Here is a 15,079-nt window from a genome sequence, read left to right as displayed (position 1 = left end):
TCACTCCCATAGCTGGATTACTTTCTGACACAGAAGAGGCCCGTTCCTGCCTGTTTAAATAAAACATTTCAGCATTGTCTGTCATTGCTGGAATTGACTTGCCTTGGATTAGAGGCAAGAACACTACATGTCAGACAAACTGCTCTGAGCTCCAAAATATTTATGTATAGAAGAGATTCAACTTTTGACTACAGACCTTGAGTCTGATGACTTAAATGTGCTTCCCAACCTAGACTGGAAGCATCCATCACCGGTGTTAACAAGGGGAGAAGAGGTGCAAGAGGGACACCCTTGCATACATCAATCAAATCTTTCCATCATGGAAGTAAAGAAAGTACAAACTGAATAACCCTTTCCAGTATATCTCTATGAGGTTTTACTGGAGCGTAAACTGATTTCAGCCAGTCCTGCAAACAATGAAGGTTAAGTCTGGCACGAAGAGTGATGAATATGCATGACGCATTATGCCTCAGAACTCTTAGTCATGATCTTACTGTTGTGCAAGGGTTGCTCTGCAATTGAGTAATGATTCACATTGTGGTCTCAAATCTGATTGATACAGAAGTGGAATCCAGAAGATCCCCTAGAATTTTATTTTGTTGTGATGGAGTCAGATTTTCCTTGTTTACTGCAAGCTCCAGACTGGTGCACAGATGGAGAATGTACCGAATGTTAAAAGAAACTTGCTGAGGAGAGGTATCTTGAATCAGCCAATCATCAATGCAAGGATAAACTTGAATGTTCTGCTTTCTAAGGGCTGGTCTACACTACACAGTTAGGTCACATAAGGCAGCTTATATTGACTTAATTATGTCAGTGTCTACACTACACCCATCCTCCCACTGATGGTAGTGCCTTAATACACCAACATAAGTCCACCTCCATGAAAGGCATATGATTTAGGTCGGTGTAGTTAGGGCGACGCAGTGTTTGTGTAGACACTGCATCCTTTACAGGAGCCGTGAAATTGACAAGCAAGCCCCCGTTACCTGGAAAGCTAGGCAGCTTTGGACCCTGCTCTCGTCTGGAGCCCACACAGCTTAGGACCCCACTCCTTACCGGGAGCCAGGCAGCCCTGTCAATTTCATGGCTGAAATTGACAAGGCTGCCCGGCTCCCGGTAGGGAGCAGGCGGGAGGGTACTGCAGCTGGAGCCTGTTCCCCGGTGGCAAGAATCGCCCGGGGTGTCTTGCCCCAGCTCCTGGTGGGGAACGGGGAAGGGGAGAAGCACCTGGCAGGGCTCTGGCTCCGAACAGGGATCGGGGGGACAAGCCCGGGTGGCTTCCCCCAGCTCCCGGTGGGGAACAGGGAGTGGAGGAGGGAGGGCAGCCTGCCGATAGCCTGTGGGACAGCCAGGGTCCTGGCAGGAAACTGCCACTGGAGCTGAGAGACCAGGCTCTCAGCTCTCCACACTGCCACTCTGAGGACAGTGGAAGTGCTCCTGGTGAGGATCTGCACTAGTGATCCGAGGATAGTGTGGACATGCACCACTGCAGTAATTACTGCGGTGGCTGAAAGTCGACCTAATATAGGCTGACGTAGGTTTGTAGTGTAGACATACCCTGAGAAATGCCTCCACTGCTGCCAGAAATTTTGTAAACAGCCCGGGGCTGCTGACAGGCTGAACAGAAGAATTCTGTATTGGAAATGTTGTGTACCCAACTATGAAATAGAAATATTTCCTGTATGCAGGATGGTTGGAAATATGCATCATGGAGTTACAGAGCTGCAAACCAATTTTGTGGATCTAGGCAGTGGTTCTCAACTCTGGTTCACCGCTTGTTCAGAGAAAGCCCCTGGCAGGCCAGGTCGGTTTGTTTACCGGCCGCGTCCGCAGGTTCGGCGGATCGCGGCTCCCACTGGCCGCGGTTCACCGCTCCAGGCTAATGGGGGCTGCAGAAAGCAGCGCGGTCCGAGGAACGTGCTGGCCGCCCTTCCCGCAGCCCCCATTGGCCTGGAGCAGCGAACCACGGCCAGTGGGACCTGCGATCGGCCGAACCTGCAGACATGGCAGGTAAACAAACCGGCCCGGCCTGACAGGGGCTTTCCCTGAACAAGCGGTGGACCAGAGTTGAGAACCACTGGTCTAGGGACAGGATTATTGAGGTTACGGACATGGTTCGGAATCTGAATCAAATGTATTTACTGAGTCTGCCTAGATCCAGAATGGTTCTCCAATCTCCTCTGTTGGGAAGCAGAAAAAAATGAGAACAAGAGACCTTTCTCCTGAACTGAAGAGGAACCTCTACTATTGTTGTGAGGGACTACACAGATTGAACTTCTTGTTGTAGAATCCTTCAGAGGAGTCCCTGAAAAGGGATGGGGAAGGTGCATGGGGTGTAGGGATAGACTGGAACTGAAGAATATAACCAGGCTGGCTAATCTGGAGGATCCATTAGGCTGTTGTAATATTGTTCCAGGCTTCACAGTTATAAATGAGACTCTCCAAAAAGGGGTAGAAAAGAAAAAAAAAATTCAAAATGATTGGTTTGGAACAGCTCTCGACAGAACTGTTAAACCTGCTGTCTCTTCGTTGGTGACAGATATGAAGAGGTTGTCAGATGAAGCAGATGGATCCCTCTTATGGAAGCACTGCCTCTTTCAGCAGGTCTAGAATATGCATAAAAGGTTGAGATGGCTGCTTTGATTAAGTTTGGCTGTATTTTTTTTTAGCTGCAGAGTGTATACACCCAGTGATAGAAATGTTATTCAACCTGTGCAGTAACTGCAGTTCTTTGAGATGTGTCCCCCTGTCAAGGTTCCTTCCCCACTCTGAACTCTAGGGTACAGATGTGGGGACCTGCATGAAAGACCCCCTAAGCTTATTCTTACCAGCTTAGGTTAAAAACTTCCGCAAGGTACAAACTTTGCCTTGTCCTTGAACCCTATATGCTGCCACCAGCAAGCATTTTAAACAAAGAACAGGGAAAGAACCCACTTGGAGACATCCTCCCCCAAAATATCCCCCCAAGCCCTATACCCCCTTTCCTGGGGAAGGCTTGATAAAAATCCTCACCAATCTGTACAGGTGAACACAGACCCAAATCCTTGGATCTTAAGAACAAGGAAAAATCAATCAGGTTCTTAAAAGAAGAATTTTAATTAAAGAAAAGGTAAAAGAATCACTTCTGTAAAATCAGGATGGTAAATACCTTACAGGGTAATCAGATTCAAAACATAGAGAATCCCTCTAGGCAAAACCTTAAGTTACAAAAAGACACAAAAACAGGAATATACATTCCATCCAGCACAACTTATTTTACCAGCCATTAAACAAAAGGAAATTTAATGCATTTCTAGCTAGATTACTTATCAACTTAACAGGATTTGTAAGTCTGCATTCCTGATCTGTTCCTGGCAAAAGCATCACACAGACAGACAGACAGACCCTTTGTTCTCCCCCCCCCACCTCCAGATTTGAAAGTATCTTATCCTCTCATTGGTCATTTTGGGTCAGCTGCCAGCGAGGTTACCTTAGCTTCTTAACCCTTTACAGGTGAAAGGGTTTTGCCTCTGGCCAGGAGGGATTTTATAGCACTGTATACAGAAAGGTGGTTACCCTTCCTTTTATATTTATGACACCCCCTATGGGTGCTCCACTTCAAGTGTGCATGCACCTCTTGAGCCGTCAGTCGAAGATTTCTAGCTAGCAGCATCTGTTTGGCCCATACATGCACCCTATGCCTCCTTGTGACAGATACCAAGGCTACATAGGAGTGCGTGGATTAATCGCCCTCGGTTCCTTCTGTACTCATTCATCCCCTAAGGAACAACCGAAGCAGAGGGGAAGGAGGGCGAGTAGTAGAGCACCTGTAGGGGGACACATCTAGAAGAATCACACTTACATCACAGGGTAACATTTCTTTCTTCTTCTAGTACTGTCCCTATCGATGCTCCACTTCAGGTGACTTCTGAGAAGTATCCCTAGAAGAAGCGGTGGATCAGCATCAGGAACAGGATCCAGAACTGAAGATAGTACTGCAGAGCCAAGTGACATCAGATCTGACAGCATGGAGTAGGGTGTAATGCTTCAAAAATGTACAAATTGAAGACCGGGTAGAAACTCTCTCTCTCAAATACTGGGACATTCTCAAAAAAAAAATGCAGCAGATGTCACCTGCCATCTGGTTGAATTCACTTGGCTGCAGGGGGGTGCTGACCATCTGCAGACTCGTAACAGTAGCAATACAACCCAATATCCACTTTGAAAGACTTTGAGCAGAAATGCAAGCCCTCTTAGACCTCTCTGGGAAGGATATGAAGATCCTAGGAGATCTCATAAACTGTTTAGTCCTACCAGTTAAAAGGCTAAGGCCCTTCTAATGTCCAGGATATGGAAATAGGATTCCTACTGAGAACTGTGAGGTTTTGGAAAAAACACTGATAGATGGATAGATTGGTTGAAATGGAAATCCAGGGTAACTTTGGGTAGGAACCTTGGATGTGGATGTAAAGAGACTTTATCATGAAAGAACATGGTAAAGATGGGGATCTGCTATCAAGGTGCCAATCTCGATGGCCCTACAGGCTGTCTTCATAGATGCATGAAATAGGGAGCAGGTCACCATTGGTTCAAATGGAGTTCTCGGAAGGTGGTTGAAAATCAGGTTGACGTCTCAAGATGGGGCAGAGGGTCTAACATGGGGAAAGAGATTACCCAGACCAATGAATCTTGATGAAACCAGGTGAGCAAAAATTGATAATTCCTCAACCAGGGGAAAAAAGCAACAAGATGTACTTTGACTGAACTGATGGATAACCTGGAGAAGTTCAGATCCAGCAGGTAATCTAGGATAAGGGAAAGGGGAACTGTTTCCAGCTAGACGTAGTGACAACCACACCAGTGGACGAATCTCTTCCATTTCTGCAGATAAGTAGCATGGATTGACACTTTTCTACTATTTAATAACACATACTGCACCTCTGTAGGGCAGGAAACCTCTATTCTGGAGAACCATCCAAGAGCCAGACCCCGAGACACAGAACTGCCAGTTTGGGGTGAAGCGTGTGACGCACATCCTAAGGCAGGAGATGAGGAATGATCAAGAGCTTGATCGGCATTTGGACACAGAGCTGAAGTAGGTAAGAGTACCACGCTTTTCTTGGCCAGGTAGGCACTATGAGGATAAACTCTGGTCTGGTACTGCCTGATCTTGTTCAGCACCCTTAAAATTAAGGGCATTGGAGGAAAGGCATAGAACAGGGTCCTTTTCCATGTTAGAAGGAAGGAATCCCTCAGGGAGTGGTGACCCAGATCCCTCTTGGACAGAAGAGAGGACACTTCCAGTTATCAGAGGTGGCGAAAAGATTGATCTTTGGCTGTCACCATCTTTGAAATATGCATGGGAGGACCTGAGTGTCCAGTTCCCATTTGTAGTTGTGGGAGAAGTGTCTGCTGAGGGCATCAGCAGTGGTGTTCCAGATGCCTGGACTGCTGAAATCTGGATACAGTTGATTATGCACCAGTTCTAGAGCTTTATAACTTCAGTGCACAAGGAAGGGAATCTTGCACCTTCCTGCTTGTTGATGTAAAACATACTGGACATGTCTGTCATGATCCTGATCATTTTGCCCTGATGAAAGGTAGGAAATGGAGGCAAGCATTCCTGATCACCCTGAGTTCCAACAAGTTGGAAACTGATTTTGTGGGCTGTCCATCTGCCCTGAAACATGAGGGTGTTGAGTTGCGCTTTGGCTGTTAGAGTCACTGATAGGGCTGGGCAGCAGAAAGGGACACTTGCACAGACATGAGGTTGCTCCTTCCACCAGTTTAGTAAGTTCTTTATGTGCACGGGACCCGCCCACACAGAGCAAGGTTGCCTTCTCCAGTTGATTCTGCCAGATTTCACACACAACAGCAGCCTCGTGTTTCTCCTTTGCAGCATTAGCTCCACACTTGTGAAGAACAACTTCATCACACGGATCTTAGTCCTGCCTTGAGTGCAGGGGACTGGACTAGAAGACCTCAAGGTCCCTTCCAGTCCTACAATTCTATGATTCCATAAACGAGACACCAACAAGAGATCCTCTGTAAGATGGGCCTTCCCTGAGAGAAGTTGCATGTAAGCTGTGCTTGTTTAGACACCTTATGTAAATATAAACTATACGTTTTAAAAACAGAATTCTTGTTGCTTTCAGCCATAATGTCCCATTAGCTTTTGGAACACCAACAGTAAGAGAAAAACAGTTAAAAGAAAACTTCTCTCCCCAGTATACCTACCTCTTCCTGGGCCACCTTGAAGAACAATTTCTGAACAAATACACCTGAGATGTGTCAATATTTTCATCCTCTGGACAGATGACCTAAACTCCCTCATAGATTTCCACTACAACTTCAACACTCTCTAGATAGCACTCCCACAATACCATCAACTTCCTGAATACCATGATCAGGTTCATGAGTCAACAATGGACCCACAGATAACTACATACAAGAAACCCACACATCATCATCCCTACCTTCACTACCCCAAATACATCAAACTATCCCAAACACACCAAGAAATCTGTTATCTACCCCTAGGCAGGCATTCACATACCACAAAATATACTCTGAGAAAAAAGTCCAGGATATACACTTTAACCCACATAAAACCACCTTCACCAAACAACGACATTCCACCAGAGAAGTAGATCTCATCAGGGAACAGACCATACAGATATCCTGAGACTACCTGCTTCAATACAGAAATAAAACCCACTTCTACCCCACACGTCTAATTGTCTCCTACCATACCACACTGGAACCCATACAGGGAAGCATCAAACAATTACAACCCGTACTTGATGGGGTCCCATCCTGAAAGAAATCTTTCTTGAACTCTCTTCTGGCCTTCGTACAATCCCCAACCTCTTCAAGCTCATCATCAGAAGCAAGCTCCCCAGAGATCAGGACAAACCAACTCAAAATGGCACCAGACCCTGCCAAAACAACAGATGCAAAACCTGTAGACATATTTCAACTGCTATGATGATCAACACCTCTCACAACACACCTTTCAAGATCCATTAGTCCTACACATGCCTATCACAATATGTGGGGGACTTCATCCAGTGCACTAAATGCCCCAATAAAAAAATGTGTGGGTGAAACCAGACAATCACTAAGCTCTCAAATGAACTCACAGAGAAAAATGACAAAAGACAAAAACATCCTATCACCTATGGGTGAACACTTTCCACAAAGCAATCACTCCATAACTGACCTCTCACTCATAAATCCAATCTATAACCCACTTAAATCCCAACCCCAGCATTTTTCCCCCTTTCCCGACCTATGACTTCACCTTGAATTGTCCCTTGAAATATGTGTTGACTAAATATGCTAAACAATCGGTTTCACCTTGTATTTAGCTATGACACTGAGTACATTTCCCAGACCCGAAGAGCAGTGTGTAAGATAAAAAACTTGTTTCTCTCATCAACAGAAGTTGGTCCAATAAAATAAATTACCTCACCCACTTGGTCTCTAAATTTTAAAAAACCCTTTTTCTTATAGGAAGCCCATTCTACTAGGGCAACAGGAACTTTTCCAGCAGCTTCTGCAGCTCGCCTGCAAAAGACTACTGTAAGATTTGTGAAGCGGCTATGTGAACCTTAAAGCACTTTTTACTGAGCATTACTCTAGATTTGGCACTAGAGAAAAATATGGGAACTGAGCTACATGTTGTATATGTCTTTAATACCATGATTTCACTGAATTCAGGGCTGTTTAAAGTCCATGTCCCATGGACTCCCAGACTAAAGACATGCAGAGAGAGAAATATGCAGGTCTACGTACATTCTCACCTGCTCAGTAAGTAATATTGAGGTATTGCTGTATTTTTTACTTGTTTCAGATCCAAGTGTAACAAATCTTAGGAGAAAGAGGGTTAATGAAATGCACCAAATCACTAGTTCCCAATTGTAGTGACAATCAAGGAAGATCTCATGTACATGAAGCAACTGAAAGCAAAGAGAAAAAGCAAAATTAAGAGTTATTGAACTTCAAAATAAAGGTTAATGCTACAGTAAGATAAAAACTTCAGTTCATAATTTTTTTTCTTGTAAAAAGTATGGATCTGGTTTTTACTTTATAGACTTTTTAAATTAATTTATATTTCAAAACCAACATTCTATTAACCAAGATAGGTTTTCATATAAGGGCTGAGCAGGCCTAAGAGTAATTTAGGAAGGTTTGGCCTCTTTAGCATGTAAGTAAAGCAAAAAAAATATTTTAATACAAAATGAAGAGGTTTGAACTCCTGAAGTTGTCGCATTTGCTTGAAAACAGCAACATACTTATCACTTGGATTAAAAAGAAAACTGAATCCATATTAAATTGCTAAACTTAAAATTATGTTCATATTAAAATATGTACGATTAACACTACGATTTTGGTATGGAGGCCATAGGGTTCACAATAATCATGCATCTGAATAAAAACTGGCATAAGCCTGTCCCATGGGGCTGAACCCAGCTCCACAGGTGCCAGAGACAAGGGGGGTGGAGAGCCCAAGAGCCACTCTCCTCTCCCCCACCTCATTTTTAAAATTAGACAGCAAGGGAAAGTGCTGTGGCCTAATCCATCTGTCCAGCAGACAGGTCCCACTATATGTTGTTCCATGTGCTGATAACTGGGCTCTCAACTGCCAGTTGCCGAAACCATGGCAGTACCTCTCTCTAGGTGCTGTGGACCATCTGAATCCAGGAAGAGGGACACATGTGTCCAGCAGGGAGAGTAAGGTAAGGAGCGGGAAAAGTGGAGGGTCGGGCTAGTGGAGCAGGGCTCCCTCGAATGACCTTTGCACCTCTGCCATGAAATTTACTACAAGTTTCCATTCCAAAATCATAGCCTTATTTACATTATATACCAGGAAAAGGCAGTGAAATTATTTTTGGTTAAAAAGGAAATGGAAAAATGATTGCTAGTCGATTCAAATGACAGAGCCTCTGGTGGTTATCTACAGACATCCAAGCAAGTATTTTCAGTAAATACCAGGCTATATAAACATAGGTTTGCTTATTCCACTAGAGGGCAGGCTAATACTAGCATACTAAACAATGCAATCTTTCCTGAAGAGTTCTGTGTAAGCTCTCTCACCAACACAAGCTGGACCAATAAAAGATATTACCACACATCTTGTCTCTCTAATATACTGGGACAAATATGGCTACAATACCACTGCATTTCCTATATCTCACAGAAATCAGGATGGCAATTTACAGCAACAGAATGAAAAGAATAGGAGACAGTATACAAACACTGGGAATGCAAATAATTAAGATGCTTTTAAAATATCTCACTGAATACTACTATATTATACCTTTAAAATCCCCAATTCATCCCTCCAGATTAATCTTATTACACAAAATGTTTGCAAAATCAGGTTTTTGACAGGTTGTGTTTTGAAATCACTAAGATCCAAAATTCATGGGGGACAGGAAAAAACTGGATGAAAAAAATTAACAGAGATATTTACTTTTAATTTATACTCTTGGTAGAATACATTTAGCAATACACTGGCGCTTAAAAAGTTAAACTTCTAAAATAGATACATTGAGTAATATACAATAGATATTAATCTTCTGAAAAGGCACTAACCATGATAGTTATTTTCACTGTATATCTTCCAGCCTGGAAGGCTTGCTTATAAAGTGAAACATTTTTAAAGAAGCATTCTAAAGTCTTGGCTGCCTTTGCATAAATGAGGTATCCTCACCTGAGCACAGCAGGTAAATACAACTGAAATTGTCAATAAGAAGGCAGATGAAACTATTACATCGACTGACCGCTGAGGACCTCGCCGCTGAAAATAAGGGAAACATATTGAGTGAAAATCTCTGTAGTAATTGACCAAGAAACTTTGTAGATCGAGTCAGGTTCACACCCCCAGCACAGGCTGATTATGGCTCACAGTGGCGTAACCTAGAACTTTAAATACAAAACGTTGTATTTTAATTTTACAGTGTAACTACACATTAATATTTCCTGAGACAATGCATCACCAATGAAGAAGAAAGGGGAAGCGGGTGGCTCAGGGAAACTATAATAGACTATGAATCACTAGTACACTGGTTTCCTCAGTGATCAAAAGTTGCTTCTACTTTAATAGTTTTCCCTAAGTGCCCTATAAATGGAAAAGATATTCTGCCTCAGGCCATAGCAAAGAACTAAACTTGGGTTGACAGCAGAGTTGAGATACAGACCACTGCTACCAACATGCCATCTACATGCATCAGTGCAACAATCTCTTTCAGTATAAGGATACTGCACTGGGATACCAAAAGATTATCCCACATAGCCATACTACATTTCTACATGTGAAAATTCTCATGAGGAAGGGATGGAAAAAAAGAAAGGTCTGGGACAGGATAATATGACTGGAAAGGCATGTTTTTATTGTTTTCAATAATCTCACTCCTGGTTACATATACAGCAAGATGATCCTGTAATACTGTTTTTGGTTTTTGTTTTCCTTTTAAGAATTGAGGGCCCTCTGCTGGATTGAAAAATATGTACGTTATGAACATACATTCATTTTTACTTCCCATCTTTCTTTTCCCTTTTCAAAATTTTACTTCTCTGTTGCATGAAGATGAGAAATGTAGGAGTTTTTGATGATGAGGCATTATATTTACTTATTTGGGACACACTTCGAACCCGAACAAACAAGACATATAATTTCTCCTGAATCCAGTGACTCCATTTTTTTTTCTGGATAATGATCAAAGTGAATATTGAGAACAGCTTGTCCTAGCACAAAGCAGGGTATATTAGTGCATGTGTGACAATTGTGGAAAAAACAAAAAAGGGGAAATGAAAATACCACATGCGAATGTCATTAAAAAATCTCAATGTCTTGAATCACAACAGAACATACAAGCTGCATCAAGGCAGTGTCTCTCTTTGCTTCATAACTCCCCACATTATATAACCCACAGTTTGCACAAGTTGGCACAGTTGGCTCAAAACAGGCTCTGGAACAGCAGAATTATACAAATCAAAAATGAAGTACTTTGGCAAAACTATCCAGGAAATCTTTACAACACAACGCATCTGCATTCTGGATGGCTTTTGGCAGCGTTTTCATAAAGCAATACATTCATCCACAAAAAATGCATGGGAGGAGAACTGACAAATTTTTGTTTTGGACTACAGTGTAGTCTACAGTTTATTAGTCGATTTAATATGTTACAGGGGCCAAATGAACTGCATATACAGTGAAACAAAATTTTGGCTCTTGATAGGTTGAACACAGTTATATTAAACAGTCTAAAGTTCTACTAAAAATAGTTCTGTACTTTTTTCTTTTAAATAATTTCTTTGGATGACTGTAATGCGCTCTGCTTAGGAAAATACCTTGTGACCATTTGAAGATAAAGTTTGTGCAGACTGTCTGATAACATCTTGTCTGATACACCAGTGGCTCTGGGCTTACAGGTAGAATCCAAGGTTTTTATTTTGACCTTTAAAGCACTCCTATATGGTTTTGGTCCAATGTTATTTTAGAGATTGTCTCTTTCATTATTCCATATTATCACAGTTGTGATCAGTAGATTTGCTTGAAATGGAGGTCCCTTGACAGAGATGAGAAGCAGCTACCAGAAAGGTACTCTCTGTGAGGGTCACTCAGCTATGGAATAATGCTTCCTTCTTTGGTCTTCCGGAGTCCAAACTGGTTAGCCTTCCAGACATGTCGCAAGACTCTCCTATTTTCAGGGATATGTGGGGAGGGAACAGGATGAAGTGAGGAGAATTTGTGAATTATGCTATAATAGTTACATGGTGGGAACAAAAGTATAATTATATAAGATGGTAGTGAATTTCCACCAGTGTTATTGGAATGAAACCCCTAGATACTGAACCCGGCCCTTGTTGCTGCCAACTCTGACGGGCAGAAGAGTTACAAACGGAAAAACTTTTAGCTTACAAGGAAAGGCTGTTGCTTTCTTCTTAATGATACTTACAGCTTTGTTTACAGCCCATCACCATATTTCACTGGCCAAAGCCATTAGGTGGCATGATGGGCTTAGCAATGTTTATACCCTATGCCTTCCCCCCTGCCTTATCCTGCTTCAATTGAAGTTAATGGCAGGAATGGGCCCAGAGCGTCCTTCATTGGCACAGTACCACATACTGCTGTTGGGGCCATGTGTAATGGAAAAAGAGGAAATGCTAGGCTCTTCAAGGCATGGATTGTCACTTCCTGTTTGTTTGCACAGCACCTGGCATGTGAGTGAGGCCTCTAAGCACTATTGCAACATAATTGATAAATAATAAGTGTTTCAGAAAAGGGGAGTGAAGATGGGAATTCTAAATAGATGGATGGTATCAGTGAGAAAACAAACCTGAACTGGAAAGATTAGCAAAGAGAACAGATAGGCTCTCAAGAGTGTGATGGTGGAGTGAGCAGTCAGGAGAATAAGGGGATTGAAGATGTATTAACAATTACACATATTGGGCCAAATTCATCACTGACTTACTTGTAATTCAAGGGCAGAATTTAACCCATCATGTAACATTAAATTGAAAAAAAATTAAGTAGTAAACTCTTCATATATGCTCTTCACATTTGTCTGATATACACTACAAATGTGCTGTAGCAAGCATGTTGTAGCAAATTTCTCTTTCTAAATCATGCTTTCTGAAATAAAATTACCAACTTGATGATTCAGACTTCATAGTGGAATTCTTAGATGCAGAAATCAAAAGGTAAATTGCTAAATTCAAGATAGTTCTGAATTTCCCAGAGCTAAAGAAAACACCCAAACTCAACTGATTGTTACATATAATGAAAGGAGAGCCTGAAGCAATGGACCGATGGTCCTAGTAGGTATGGATTTCTTTTTTTTTAATCGCAGTGTTGAAACACAAATACTGCAGTACTAAGTAAGCGACTACATAAAGTGAAACTGTTTTCCATTGTCGGAGAGGTGAGAAATAAAGAGCGTAAGTAGTAACAAGTGAGCTGTATTTCAAAACTATTATACAATATTAATTTAAATATTTTAATAATATTAGTAATATGGGTAAACAAACTTGTTTACAACATTTTTAAGTTGACAGTTCCCTTTAAGAAAGTGGTGTTGAAAGGGTTCAAAATGAAGTCATGTCCTGACCTTTCTGAAATGGAAACTTGGTGGAAGCAAAGGGGAACAGACCATTTCAGATCACAAAGGAAAGCAGAGGACCTCCTTGCCTCCCAGAAAAAAAAATGCATTTTTAACAATGGTATACTCTGGATAAAGTTAGCATTCAAAGATATAACTAAATTGAGAAGTCTAGACATTGTAGCTTTTTTATATTTAATCTTAGAAAGGAAGCTTATTTCATTAAAAAGTCCAAATAGAAAATTTATTACTTGACATTCTTTTTCTGAGACTAATCTCTTCCCCCGACAGTCACACTACACCTCACTTCCTGCAAAGGCTGGAGGCAGTTTAGTCTTTTCCATAAGGCTCTAGGGCTCAGCCAAACCCTGGAGAATCTCTGTGCTGGAAACTGAAGCTGCAGATAAAGACGGATGGAAGACACCAGATTCTATGATACCCTAGAAATCACTATCTGCATCTTAACAAATCTTATAAATATGAAGGAGGCATCACAGCAATAAATTCTGCTACTTCTGATGTAGCCACCTGGCTCAATCAACTTCAGGTGAAATTGTAGCTGCTGTTCTCCACCAGTCATATGAAGGAAGAAGAAGATCTCTGTTGTCTACAGAGGAAAGAAGTTCCACTGATCAGGGCACTAGCCTGGGATTCTGAAGTATTGGATTTGATTCCGTGCTGTCCCACAGACTTCTGTGTGTCTCTGGTCAAGTCATATAGTCTCTATGTCTCAGCTTTCCACCTATAAATGGGGATAATAATACTTCCCTATCTGAGACGTTTTCTAGGCATAAATACATTAAAGATTGCAAAACACTCAGATGCAGTAGTAATGGATATCTATTGTGGGTACTTGTATAGTAAGATTAGATAGACTAGATAGGAAAACTAGTTCTATGTTCACCTCAACTATTAGGTGGATTATTCTTGAAAGAGGATCAGGGAATGCTCTTTCAAGTTTACGATGAACCTATGTACTTGGCATATAGAAGGAGTCCTTTGGGGTCACTTCCTGCAAGATCTTCGAAAATTGTATTCTGGTAAATATGTCGCCTAAGAGCAGGTTTAAATGAGCCTGCAGAAACCTTAGCTGAACTGTTAGCAGAACCAACATCTTTATAAACATGCTGTGAATAAGTGGTTAGAGAACACTCCTGAGTCCAGAACTTCCATTTGGAAAGCAAACTGAAAATTATTTGCTAAGCAGCTCAGTTACTTAATTTAAGAACCTGGGATGATACCTTGAGTTTTTCTTTTGGAGGTGGACTGGACCTTGGACTTGGGTGGGGGACAGGGGGTGAAGTTTTGGGCTTTACGCTGAAGAATTGATGATCAGGAAGGATGATTCACTTTGTGGAGTCCTAAGAAGTGAAGAAAAGGACTGATCTGCCCTTATGGAGGAGTTTCTGGAAGACCCTTTATTGGTATGATGGGAAACAGAAACCTTAACAAGCCATTCCTTGGAAGAAGAAGGGTTTGCAAACTGGGAGTAATAATGGCAGTGCTGTCTTTTTATGACTCTTGAGAGAGTCTGCTTGTAGATGGAGCTCCTCCTTATCTTCTGATTGTTCCATCTGATTTTACTCCTGGGGGCATTCTGCGTCAAAACATTAAAAATTCTGCACTCGATATTTTAAAATTCTGCAAAACTCTGCAAATTGTATTTGTCAAAATAACATTATGTAATCATACCAGTTTCAATTATTTTGGTAATTTATTTCAAAATACCGGTCAGCAAGTATGTCTGTAACAAAACAGACACACAAAAATTCCCCCAGAAGTAGAGAGTTAAAGAAACCCCTATGACAACCCAGTTCCTGTTTCTCTGACCCTTCCCTCCCTTCTCCCAGAGTCCAGCAGGGGGCCAGACACCCACAACTCCTCCCCCACCCAGAGCCCACCAGCAGGGCCCCCCTCCAGCCAATACACCCACACCACCTCTTTCCCAAAGCCCAACCGCAGGCTCTCCCCACCCCCCAGCCCAGATA

General features: G+C 42.0%; 1 protein-coding gene across 10 annotated transcripts in view; it reads right to left on the bottom strand.

Moving 5' to 3' along the window:
* Nucleotides 1-15,079, bottom strand: part of PHTF2 (putative homeodomain transcription factor 2) — a 187,670-nt gene that overhangs the window by 17,356 nt on the left and 155,235 nt on the right. For 7 of the 10 annotated variants that reach the window (XM_073328594.2, XM_073328591.2, XM_073328595.2 and 4 more), the window contains 2 exons: nt 9,701-9,787; nt 7,788-7,943 (listed from right to left, as the gene is read on the bottom strand). In XM_073328594.2, the coding sequence (XP_073184695.1) occupies nt 7,788-7,943; nt 9,701-9,787 (243 nt within the window). The other 3 variants (XR_012156838.2, XM_073328592.2, XM_073328597.2) reach the window with 3 other exon arrangements.

Source organism: Lepidochelys kempii, chromosome 1 (genome assembly GCF_965140285.1).
Source record: "Lepidochelys kempii isolate rLepKem1 chromosome 1, rLepKem1.hap1, whole genome shotgun sequence".
Classification (NCBI taxonomy): domain Eukaryota; kingdom Metazoa; phylum Chordata; order Testudines; family Cheloniidae; genus Lepidochelys; species Lepidochelys kempii.
The sequence above is the reverse complement of the archived record's forward strand: the minus strand, read 5'-3'. Positions and strand labels throughout refer to the sequence as shown.